Below are 12,805 nucleotides of genomic sequence, written 5' to 3'. Positions count from 1 at the left end.
CGATATGGGTCGGCTCCATGCTTCCACTTCAGCTTTGGGAGCCTCCTGAACCTGACACCATCAATAGTCGCGACCAGGATGAGCTTGGCTGATTAAGACAAAAACACACAAAGCAAGGGTGTAAAAAGTGTTGTAGTGCTTTTATTTAAAAAAAAAAAATCTCATACAAAGAGTGTCCAAAAAGTGCAGTGCAACTCTTCAATAAATAAATATTCCATGTAAAGTCTGTGATAGTGGAGGTTAAAACAAGCCCTAAATAAATCTATTAAACATGGTTAAAACACAGGTCTTTAAAAAAACATATGTACTGGAAAGCCATCTTGTCAAAATTTTGCAAATAAAATAGTCCATTCAGAAAATATTTTGTTACATATCAGCAGGGAATGTTTGGTGGGGACCTTGATGAGCAGCCTACATATGAAATCTGTTGAGGCTGGTGCGTGGGCAGCATTCACACATCCCTAAGGAGATACTGGCCTTTGATTGATTGTGTGGAACAGGAGGGCACTACAGCTTGAAATCTAGATGCTGACTTCTTTCAACATTGAACATTCAACATGAGACACTGTATCATTTATTTCCTACTGTACACTTCATCTGCTGTTGAAGACTTGTATAGTCACATTGCTACTTGTTAGAAAATTCTTTCTCAGCCTGTTCATCACTTCTGACCCTATAAGGAGTGCAAGACTTCATCTAGTATATCTTTAGGGTTCACCAGCTCTTGCTAGCCTTACCTCCCACTAGGTGAGCATTTTCCCAGTGTTACAGTACTGTTTTAAACCATCTTACCAGGCAGTGGTAGACCTACTCGGAGATAACAGGCACTTTGTGTTTTAACCACAAGCATTAAAAAAGTAATAGAATGAACTAGACGTTATACAGTACACAGATCTAACCCTGCTCTTGCATCTTTTTTAGGTAAACTAGTAAAATACAGCAGGGTACTACTCTATCACTTAATAGGGACCATTTAACTGGTTATTGAAATGACAGGACTGGCTTCTTGGAGACAGTGTCTTGTGGAAAACATTGGTCCTTTTTTGAATAATATCTTGCTGTACTTTGGCTGTCAGTCTGGCCTAGAAGAGGTACAGATGGTCATGCCATGTCAGTAGTCACAGAATCTGAAGAAAAGAAAGCTGGAACTGAGGGAGAGGGTTCAAGTAAAGGTGAGACAGGAACCAATTGTTAAAGGCTGGAAAAGTTCCAGATTCACAAGTTAGCACTTAACAAAGTTGTTTAGACTACTGAACGTGTGTGTATTGGAAGCATACAGGTGTACAACAGAAATGGGAATGTTGTGCTATAAACTAAAAAGCACTAGTGGTTTATTAAAAAATCATATGCAGGATAGTAGCCATCAGTTAGTGTAGCCTTGCCTTTAAATGTCAGGGTAAAACATTAAGCATTTTAGAACATATTTTCCTATCTAATATTCTTATTGTTTTGTTTTCCTTTAAATTTTAGCTGTTCAAGGTGCTGGTGTTATTTTCAAAACTCTGGAAGTAACATTGCACAAAGAAGGCAACACTTTTGGATTTGTAATAAGAGGTAGGAGTTCTTTGTTTCACATACCTTTAAATGCTTATTTTTATTTTTTTAACTTGAATTCAGTTTTTACCCTCACAAGAATAATTAATATTGATAGTATGAAAGCAGTTCATTCATCAGTATCTTCATTTTCTAAATGTGAGAGAAAGACCTAGTTCCAAAGAGTTTCCTATTAACATCAGGCCATATGTAGAGTGTCAGTTTTCATCTTTATCTTTTGTAGACTTGACATGGTTTTAACTTGTGATAAAGCACAGATTCATTCTTGCACTTTCAAATACAAACATGAAAGAAACTAATGTTGTTACCTCTTTTATACATAATTAAAACTTCCTTTATCAGACCAGAGGGCAATCTGTCCATGCAACCATTAACTCTTTTTGATAATCCTAGATTAATTGAAAATGACTCAAAAGATACTGTGACAGATAGGGGCTCTATCGCTCCCTTGAACCCTTGACCAAGACGTCAGACACCAGATAAAAGTCCAAATAGTTGACTTTATTTTACAGTAACGTGCACAAAGCACTCTCCACCCCACTATATTCATAAATCAATGATCAAATACACTACAATAAACAATCCTTCACTCCCAGACCCATTGCCACCCTTCCACCCAGCTCAGCTTGTCGTCTGGGAGTCCCCAGAGTCCTTTTATAGTTCCTGACCCGGAAGTGTTTCCCATCCTCCAGTCCATGATACCTTATCACTTCCGGGTCAGATAAAAAGTCCTTTTCTTCAACCCGGAAACACGTCATTCCCCTTGTCCATGTGACTCGGATGTACTTCCGAGGCATAGGGAAAATATTCTTTGCTCCTCCCTGCAGCGTCCTCTAGCAGCCCCCATGGTATCCAGCAGGACTGTGGATAAAAACTCCATTGTCCTGGATTCCCTGCTGGTCTTTGGGCACCTCCATGCTTTAGGGAGGGCTCCATCTGGCGGCCTAGGCGTATTGGCCGGGATAAACGACCGGCCATATGCCACAATACTTTCATTCTATATGATTATGTCATTGTCTGTATATCTGAAGTCTGATACACCTCCTTGGAATGCTTGCAGTATTGCCTGTATGGTGAGATTTTCTTGAGTTTTAATGTCCGTCCTTTTTAGACCCACTATCATGTGTACTGCCCGAGGGCATATTGTATGTGTATTTACAGTATGTATAAATACTGTGTGTGTTTTCTTTGAAGGTGGTGCACATGAAGATAGAAACAAATCTCGACCGATTGTTATAACAACAGTTCGTCCTGGAGGGCCAGCAGACAGGTGAACTGAATTTATTTTAATTTTCAGTCAACTACTTATTCCATTTTTATTTTGACAAATGAACAATCTTAGTATGCTAATAATGAAATGTATGGGGAATAAAAATATACGCTCTGAATGCTTTAGCAAATAACACAGTGAATCTACTGCACATTCCTGTTGACTTAGGCTGTTGTTAACCTGTTGATGTCATCCTTTATTATTCTGCTGCAACATTTTTCCTTTAAGTTTTGTTTAAATTGAATACACGCCCCTGGTAATCACTGTTCTGCTAATAAATGACAAATTTAATTACCAATGGTGATAACTTTTGTTGTGTGCTTTGAATGCCCCAATGTTTTCCTCAATGTGTTTTTAACCTGAGTAACATTTTTTGTGCAGCAAGTACACACATTTTTATATGATTTACTTTACATTCTCCGCTTTTGGTCTAATTTATATCATGCTTTGCAATATGTCATAATAAACCAGTAGTAAGTTACAAATTACCATCTAATGTTTGAACTTTGCCTTCTAATATCTTAGTCTCATTTTTAAGAGCTTAATGATAGTCTTTTTTCCTTCAGTGTGTCTGTATCCTCCCTCCCTCTTTTGTTTAGTTTAGTTGTTGTTTGTGGTATTTGGTTACATTTAGATTAAATCCTGTGACAAGGATTATCACACTCTGCAGTACAGTTCACTAATAGTTGGACTGTATTTTTGAGCTGTGCAAGCTTCAAAACACTTGATGAAAACAGAAATGAAAATCAGAGATTTTGAAAGTGTTGAAAAAAATCAATTTCAACCCTGTTAACTAATGTTTATTGACGGGTGCATGCAGATACCAAGTTTTCTTTGATTCTTATGTTCTCTGCTGCTGCTGCCACCTTAATTAGGCTGTAATCTTCAGAATTTGCATTACAATGTGTGCTGATCACCTTTTCTGATTATTTATGCAGTGATAAGAAGTCAGAGCAGCAATTTAACTTCTACCAAATGGCTCTGTGATTACTTGGAGTGTTTTCTGACTCCATTATAAAGAAAAAATTCTAATATGATTACTCATTTTCATTTTAAATTTTCATTTTAAATAGGAACCATTAAGAGTCGTTGCATGTTGTTGTTTAATTAGACAAGAATTGAAGCATGCAGTAAATTAGAAAGTATGATTCTTTTTTTTTTCTCCAAATTTAAGCCTTTTTATTTGGCCTCAGACTGTATAAATAATACTTTTATGTTTTTTTCCATTTCATCAATGTTTAAAAACTTGACTGTTATTCTTCACATAGCTTAAGAAAGTAACTAATTGCTGTAATTTATTGCAATAATATATCTTTTATACATTCTTTTGATTTTATTACTACAGTTGATATTTTCCCTAAGGACACTGTTTTGTGGCATAGCCATATTTAAAACCACTTCAAAGCGTGGTAGGTTGGTGTTGTGTTTACCACACAGTATTGATTTTCAACTTGGCAGTCAAAAAATCTCTTCATATTTTTGGTATCCATGTAGTCTTAGTTATTTTGTGAAGCTGATATCATCTATAAAACCACCTTATAAAACCTTGCTCACCAGCATGGTTGTACAGTTGTTAGCACACAATTTCAGCCTAGGTATTGTCTGTGTGAATTTATTTCTTTGTACTTAAGGGTTTACTTTGGGTACCTTGGCTTCATCCCATTCATGCTATGTAAGAGTGTACAGTATGTGTGCGAGTGAGTTATCCCACAATCCTATACTGAAATACGAAAATATAGGCATTAAATGAATAAGTAATTCCTAACTTCGAGTTCTTCACTTTTGTTCATTTTTGTTGTTACAGGGAAGGAACCATTAAGCCTGGAGATAGGCTCTTGAGTGTTGATGGTATTCGGCTTCATGGCACATCTCATGCTGAGGCCATGAGTATCCTGAAACAGTGTGGTCAGGAGGCCACTCTTCTTATAGAATATGATGTGTCTGTAATGGGTAGGTTAATATTATAATCTAGTCAAGTGCTCAATTAATCTTTAAGCATGATGTTACACATTCCCTAAAACAATTGCCAAGCCATGGGCCTAAGACATAAGTAAGCTGGTTGTTTAAAGAAACATTTTATACAAGAGACAAAGCCTCTTCCTGTCACCGCAGTTAAATTAATTTAATATTTTTTACACACTAACAAATATAATACAATTAAAATACAAAAATAACTTTCAATTAAAATTCTATGCTGAGCACAAACTCATCGAGTAGGTACAATTAAATGTCTAGTGTTTATAACTTTTGTCATCACTAATTCTAATTATCTCTCACCTGGTCTGAAATCCCATCCGTGTACAGTCAACATTCAAGATTCATTCAGAATATCAAGAGCTGAAATCGTTGGGGGGGGGGGGAGAATTAGTGAATGGGTTGAAGGAATAAAAACAACCTTTCCTGTAGCTTCTACGAGCATGCTGTTCTGTGGGCACTTGGTCTTGATGTACTTTTGAGAACAATTAGTTGTCTATTTGAAAGTAAATCAATCCAAATTGTGAGGATCCTAAGATGAAGAAGTCAGTTTTCTAACATCTAGTTTAAGTTATGCTTGTAATTAATAACTGACCTGTATCTTTTGATCAAACTCTACACTCTAGGCGGAGTGGTGACTTTGAGGCTAGGGATCTGCAGTGGCAATCGGTAGGTTGCCGGTTCGAATCCCGTAAATAGGGACTCTGCTCTGTTGGGCCCTTGAGCAAGGCTCTTATCCTGCAATTACTGAGCACTTTGAGTAATGAGAAAAGCACTATATAAATGCAAGGAATTATTATTATTATTAGAGAGTATTAATAAATTTTTTTATAATAAAGGGCAAGACCATTCATAACTTTATATACTTGTGTCAAAAGGAGTATTTTAAACTTAATTGTATACTTAACTAGCAAAATACCCACGCTTCGCAGCAGCGAATTACTGCCTTAAACTTTTTATTAAGAAGAAAAGTAAACCTTTTTAAACTGAGGGAATATATACCAATAGTTATTTGTTAAGGATCTCTTCGTATGCCACGTTGTCAGTTCAGCCCTCCTGTTGTAATATGACCAAACTGTGCGCTGAGCTTACTCTTGAGCATGCAACATACAGTTGGCCATGTGAAAAGCAATCTTGCCTCAAATCTCACAGCTTGGATTGCTGCTGTCATAATCGGTTTGAGTTTCATGGTTTGTTTCAACTACGTTAGTATTTGCAGGACTTGTTGTGTTGAAATGACATTCAGCATCTGTCAAGCATTGTAAGCATGCAGTCGGTTTCATCGATAACTTTGCATCCAGCTTTTGAGAGTTGAAACATTCATAAACATCAAATTGTCCACTACTCAAATCATCACCTGTGAATCTAAGATATTTAAGAGGCATTGGCAGTTGTCCAAAGGTGTAAAATATTTGGCCATTTCGTTACACTTGAAAGCGACAACCGAACAATTCAGCGGCAGCCATCAACTCACATGCAGAACCATAGGTGAAGGGCTTAAGCATTTCACTCTTATAGTGCTCCTGTGTAGTATGATTATCTCCTGTACCATCATCAGTCCACACCCTGAAACTGTCCTTGTCATTCAATACATAAGACACAATGTTCCTCCGAATATCAAGAGTGAGCCGTGCAATATGTAACACAGAGAATGGAAAGGGCAGGCGCCATCTCCGGGCATGGAAACCACTCGGTAAGTGACAGTTCTTTGATTGATGGTGATCACCTCGATAGACATGTTAATGGGGGTACGATTGGAACGATAAAGGAAATGGATACCTGAACAATGTAAACTAAGTCTAAAATAACTATAACCTTAATAAACAAACAATAAAACAGCGGAGAAGCCGTGGATTAAATAAAAAGGCTGTAGTTATCAGCAGGGAGACGTGAATACTGTGGCGAAGCCAAAAAGGGAAAGAAGAGACCGAAGCGACGGATGGCCTTGTATAGGCAGGCAGCTAACAACGTGGGAGGCGTGGGGATGGGGGACCCAACGCCGCCTCACACGGCGACCGAGCTGCAGGCTATGGACGAATATATGTACGTAATTAGGGTTCAGTTAGAGTTGGGACCAAAATTCTTGAAGATGGGCCCATAGGTAGCAAAGACCGTTGGAAAGTTCAATATGGTGGCTGACAGTGGCGTCATACCACTGAAATAAGTATGTACATCGGTTTCGGTTAGCGCAGGGAAGCCACCTACCAAATTTCGTGAAGATGGGGCCATAAATAAGAAAGTTTAACATGGTGGATGTTGTCGACCATTATGACCGTTACGCGTAGAATTTCTAAATGAAACCTGCTTAACTTTTGTAAGTAAGCTGTAAGGAATAAGCCTGCCAAATTTCAGCCTTCTACCTACACGGGAAGTTGGAGAATTAGTGACGTTGGAAAGTTCAATATGGCAGCCAACAGTGGCGTCATACCACTGAAATAAATAGTACAACAGTTTTGGTTAGCGCAGGGAAGCCGCCTACCAAATTTCGTGAAGATGGGGCCATAAATAAGAAAGTTCAACATGGCGGACGTTGTCGACTGTTATGACCGTTGCGTGTAGAATTTCGAAATGAAACCTGCTTAACTTTCGTAAGTAAGTTGTAAGGAATGAGCCTGCCAAATTTCAGCCTTCTACCTACACGGGAAGTTGGAGAATTAGTGATCAGTCAGTCAGTCAGTCAGTGAGGCCTTTGCCTTTTATTAGTGTAGAATAGCAAAATACCCGCGCTTCGCAGCGGAGAAGTAATATGTTAAAGAAGTAATGAAAAAGAAAAGGAAACATTTTGAAAATAACTTAACATGATTGTCAATGTAATATACCCTTTGGGGTGCGAGCAGCTGTTGCTTGGGGTGCCAGAATCCATCGAGGAAGAAAAATGAAAAACATTTGTACATAATCTTAATTTATCTATCCATTCCTAAATAATTAAATGGGCAGGCTATTTCGTATCAGTGCAATACGCTGCTTGTTAAAACGGATGACTCCCGCTCTTGCGTGCACTTAGTGGTGCGTGGGTATTATGAACTATCGTATCTGTTCAATTTCTATTCAAATTTTAAATATAAGTCATTTTTATTTAGTCGACAGAAATATGTTAGGTAGGAATGTAAGTTAAATTTAGTCATAACTGCATACATTATTCTTCACCATAGAAATTTAAAGACTAAATTCAACTTACATTCCTACCAAAGATATTTCTGTCGACTAAATAGAACCTACTTGTATCCAAATAGAACCTGAAAAGATATATTTTTTCGAATCTGATCGCGCATTTTAGATCGACTTGACGTGCACTACATCGAGCCTGCCTGCCTCAGTAAGTCACCGTCGCTTCGGTCTTACTTTTTTTACCGTTCATTTAATCATGGCTAGTCGCGAAAAAGTTAGAAAATGGAAGGAGGATTACACTGAGTATGGCTTTACGAAAACAATTATTGATGGCGAATAAAGTATCCATTATTCATAAAGCTTCAATTGGTGATCTGTTTTTCTGCGTTAACCTCATATTTTTTCATACTTCTTCTCAAACCAAGGGGGTGCGAAATCGGGATCGTCCGTCACAGGGGGTGCGAGTGTAAAATGAATCGGGAACGCTGATACAGTATATATGTATGTGTGTGTGTATATATAATATATGTGTGTGTATATATAATACGCGTGTGTGTATATATATATATATACTGTATATATATACATACTGTATATGTAAATATAAATATATATAGAAATAGTTTTACTGTCAAATAATGCAAACAGTACGCGGCACGTGTTTCACACTAATTCTGGGCTCATCAGGTGTACATACTCACTGCACCCACTCTTGGGAATCGAACCTCGAACGTCAACGCTAGAGACTAAATATATACGATCCAAAAAAAATGCCTTTATTGAATAGACAATCCAGGGATGAACAAGTTCCTTTCTACTGCAGCCACAGCCGCGACACACAGAAAAAACATCAATAATAACTCATAAACTTACAATATTATTTAGGAAAATTCCAACATTTTACTCACCAAAAATTCGGATTATTTGTAAATAAAATCCATCGTCTTCTCTTTCCTCAAAAACAGTTCAATTACTCTGTCATACGGATTATCCGTGCACTTCAGTTCCATCAAAACCTCACTTTCTATCACCATTGAAACTAATGCTGAAAGGCGAACCCGCCCTATGGTATTTCTGGCATAAATTTCAATTCGCTTTAGGGTATGAAAATGTCCGCTCGACAGAAGCAGTGTACACAGGAATGCTCACCGCCAAATATACCAATGTGAACAGCTGCCCCATGCTCTCATTCAGATTTTTCTGATGAAGGAAGTCAAGGAGATCAGTGGGAGATTTTCCTGCAAAGTCATCCATAGCATACATTACAGTCAGTTCTGTTTTTAGCCGAGACAGATCAAAAAGCGTTCCGTGGCTCTTGTGTTAAACTGCAGAAGGCTGCATGCGGGAAATTTTTCTTGTATTCCCGAAACTTCTGGGGGTCGAGCAGCGTGACAAACATCAGGTTTTCGTGGTCTTGAAATCTGGTCTGTGTCTGGCAAATAATATTGTCCAGAATCCTGCCATGGAGTTGGGCGAAATGAAACCTGCATAACTTTTGTAAGTAAGCTGTAAGGAATGAGCCTGCCAAATTTCAGTCTTCTACCTATACGGGAAGTTGGAGAATTAGTGATGAGTGAGTCAGTCAGTCAGTGAGAGCTTTGCCTTTTATTAGTATAGACTAGCAAAATACCCACGCTTCGCAGTGGAGAAGTAGTGTGTTAAAAAAGTTATGAAAAAGAAAAGGAAACATTTTAAAAATAACGTAACATGATTGTCAATGTAATTGTTTTGTCACTGTTATGAGTGTTGCTGTCATATATATATATATATATATATATGCATATACACCTACATATATATATACATACATATACATACATACAGATAAATATACACATATATATATATATATACACACACATACACATATCTATATATATATACTAGCAGAATACCCGAGCTTCGCAGCGGAGAAGTAGTGTGTTAAAGAAGTTATGAAAAGAAAAGCAAACATTTTAAAAATAACGTAAGATGATTGTTAATGTAATTGTTTTGTCATTGATATGAGTGTTGTTGTCATATCTATCTATTTATATTATATATATATATATATATATATATAGCAAAATACCTGCGATTGGCAGCGGAGAAGTAAAAAGAAAAGGAAACATTTTAATAATAACGTAATATGATTGACAATGTAATTGTTTTGTCATTGTCATGAGTGTTGCTGGCATATATATATATATATACACACATCTATACACATACATATATACAGTTATATATATATATACATATACACACATACATATATATACATATACATATATACACATACTGTATATACACACACACATATATATACATACTGTATATACACATATACATACATACTGTATATACAACATATACATATCTACATATATACTGTATATACACATATATATACAAATCTACATATATATATTAGGGGTGGGACTCGATTAAAAAAATTAATCCAATTAATTAGAGGCTGTGTAAGAATTAATCTTGATTAATCGTATGTAATCGACACGTAAATTTGCCCCAAATCGCAAATGGTTTTTTTTTTTTTTTATTTAAAACGCTTTTAGTGGGCGACAGAATCAAATAATAGACATGGACATGAATATTGTAAACTGAAGCTGTTTTAATTTCTGAAAAAAGCTTTTAAACTGCATTTGAATTCAAAACAGAAACAAAAATATCATCCCTGGTTAAAATTGGGCAGACTTAAAAATAAAGTGGTAGTTTAAGTACTTTAAGTACATTTTCAGAATAGTATTGTCTTTAAATAATAATAACCAAAATTTCAACATAAAGTGCAGTTTTCTTCTTAAAAAATAAGTCAGAAACATAAAAGGTAATTTGACCAGCTTACTCTTTAAACTCTGAGTAACATTAGCCAAAATTATTTTGTACATTAGGCTAAAACAGTGTGATCATTGAACATTTTGTAATTAGATGTATTTAGAATTACTAACGGTCACGGAAGTCCAATGATCCCCAGTAAGAGCCACAAAGTCCGCTTTCTGTAATGCATCTAATTTTGCTTGCTTTTCAGTGTGCACAAAACCATGCTTTTATCAAGGCTTCTCGGGTAGTCGAAATGATCAGTCGTAGGAGCGCTTTATTCCGACTCTAACATTTTTGTAGCTGTGATTTGTGCATCAGTGTAATGGATGTGCCAGGAAATCATGCATTGACAAAAGTTCCCGTTTGCTTGGAATTGAAAGTGTGATTAAATGCGTTATTTTTAACGTTATGGAGTACATGCATCGAAGCTTCTCAGCTGTGCTTGTGCTAAGAAAGGGAAAATTTTAAAAATAACGTAACATGATTCTCGTTAACCTAATATTTTTCATACGTCCCAAACCAAGGAGATGCGAAGGTAAAATGAATCAGGTAGCGCATACATAGTCAGTACACCCTCTCGGGAATCGAACCTCGAATGTCGGCGTTAGAGGCTTAAGACTCTACAATTAGCCACAGCGTGTGGCTTGTCTATGCGAAAGTATGTATTGTAGATCGGGCTATATATATACATTTTATATATATATATATATATATATATATATATACCCGTGTATCGCAGTGGAGAAGTAGAAGTTATGAAAAGAAAAGGGAACATTTTAAAAATAACGTAACATGATTGTCAATATACAGTAATTGTTTTGTGAGTGTTATTGAATGTTGCTGTCATCAAGGATTTGATTATCATTATTTCTTTCAATCAGGCTCGTATTTGTAGGATGTGTTCAAGTTACATTCCGTGTTTGTCAATCGTTGTAAAGATAAGAGGTTTCATTCATCGATTAGTTCCTTACTGCATCAATAAACAGCTCGTCTTCCTCTTTATCTGAGATGTGACAAACTGCATGCACGTTTTTTTTTTTTACACTGTCTTCCTTTAGCAGGACATTCACTTTTTCCACCGTGTGCTTTGTTTCCGCAGTAGCTGCACTTATGAATATGATTGTATGTATAAGACGCTTCATATTTTTTGCTGCCTTCTCAATTGTGTAATTCGGTTTTTGTTCAGCACTCTTTGGAACTGTTGCTTTTTGTCTGCGCATTGCGCCAGTTCACGTGAGCCGCTTGGTGTTCTTGCATCGAAGGTTCCCAGCTGTACTGGTGCCATCTCGTGTAATGTCAGCTAAGACCCGCACTTAAAAGTTTCTCTCGCAGTTTCAATGAGTTTGTGCCAAACACCACCCTGACCATCTCATCTTCCTCTGCATAAGCACAGTCCTTCACCGTGAATATTTACCGGCAGTGTTTGTATTGGATTGCCGCTGATGGACGGCCTTATATGGGCAGGCACTAAATTACAAACGCTAGTGGCAGCCTGTCTATGAACTTAATTTAATATAAACTTACGGTTCACGCCGTGCTTTGTTTCCGCAGTAGCTGTACTTATGAATATGCTTGTATGCATCATTTGCTTCATAATGTTTTTCTGCCTTCTCAATTGTGAAATGGCGTTTTGTGCTCATCGCTGTTTGGAGTTCTTCCTTGTTCTCTACGTACTTACGTAGGAGGCGTGATGATGTCACACGAAACTCCCCCACGCCATCTCCAACTCAAGACTCCATTACATTATATGGGGAAAAATAGCTTCCAGTTATGACCCTTATGCGTAGAATTTCGAAATGAAACCTGCCCAACTTTTGTAAGTAAGCTGTAAGGAATAAGCCTGCCAAATTTCAGCCTTCTACCTACACGGGAATATATATGTACAGATCTACATATATATACGCACACATATATATATAATTTTTCTATTTCCGGCGCCGCATCCGAGTGGCAGCCTTTCCAGCAGCTCCGTATATGACTTTATCTTTTTACCTTTTTATCTCTATTTTTCTCTATTTCACTGATCACTTCTACCACTTTCTTTTATGTGGAATTGCTCCCTGGACACTTTTTATTATTTTT

At 36.9% G+C, this 12,805-nt stretch overlaps 1 protein-coding gene across 11 annotated transcripts in view; it reads left to right on the top strand.

Moving 5' to 3' along the window:
- The window catches only part of grip1 (glutamate receptor interacting protein 1), a 572,286-nt gene that overhangs the window by 464,577 nt on the left and 94,904 nt on the right, over positions 1–12,805 (top strand). For all 11 annotated transcript variants that reach the window (XM_039769728.1, XM_039769724.1, XM_039769727.1 and 8 more), the window contains 3 exons: positions 1,471–1,554; positions 2,749–2,824; positions 4,629–4,774. In XM_039769728.1, the coding sequence (XP_039625662.1) occupies positions 1,471–1,554; positions 2,749–2,824; positions 4,629–4,774 (306 nt within the window). The remainder of the gene's footprint in view (positions 1–1,470; positions 1,555–2,748; positions 2,825–4,628; positions 4,775–12,805) is intronic.

This window comes from Polypterus senegalus, chromosome 11 (assembly GCF_016835505.1).
Source record: "Polypterus senegalus isolate Bchr_013 chromosome 11, ASM1683550v1, whole genome shotgun sequence".
Taxonomy (NCBI): Eukaryota; Metazoa; Chordata; class Cladistia; order Polypteriformes; family Polypteridae; genus Polypterus; species Polypterus senegalus.
This window is presented reverse-complemented; position numbering and strand designations above follow the sequence as displayed.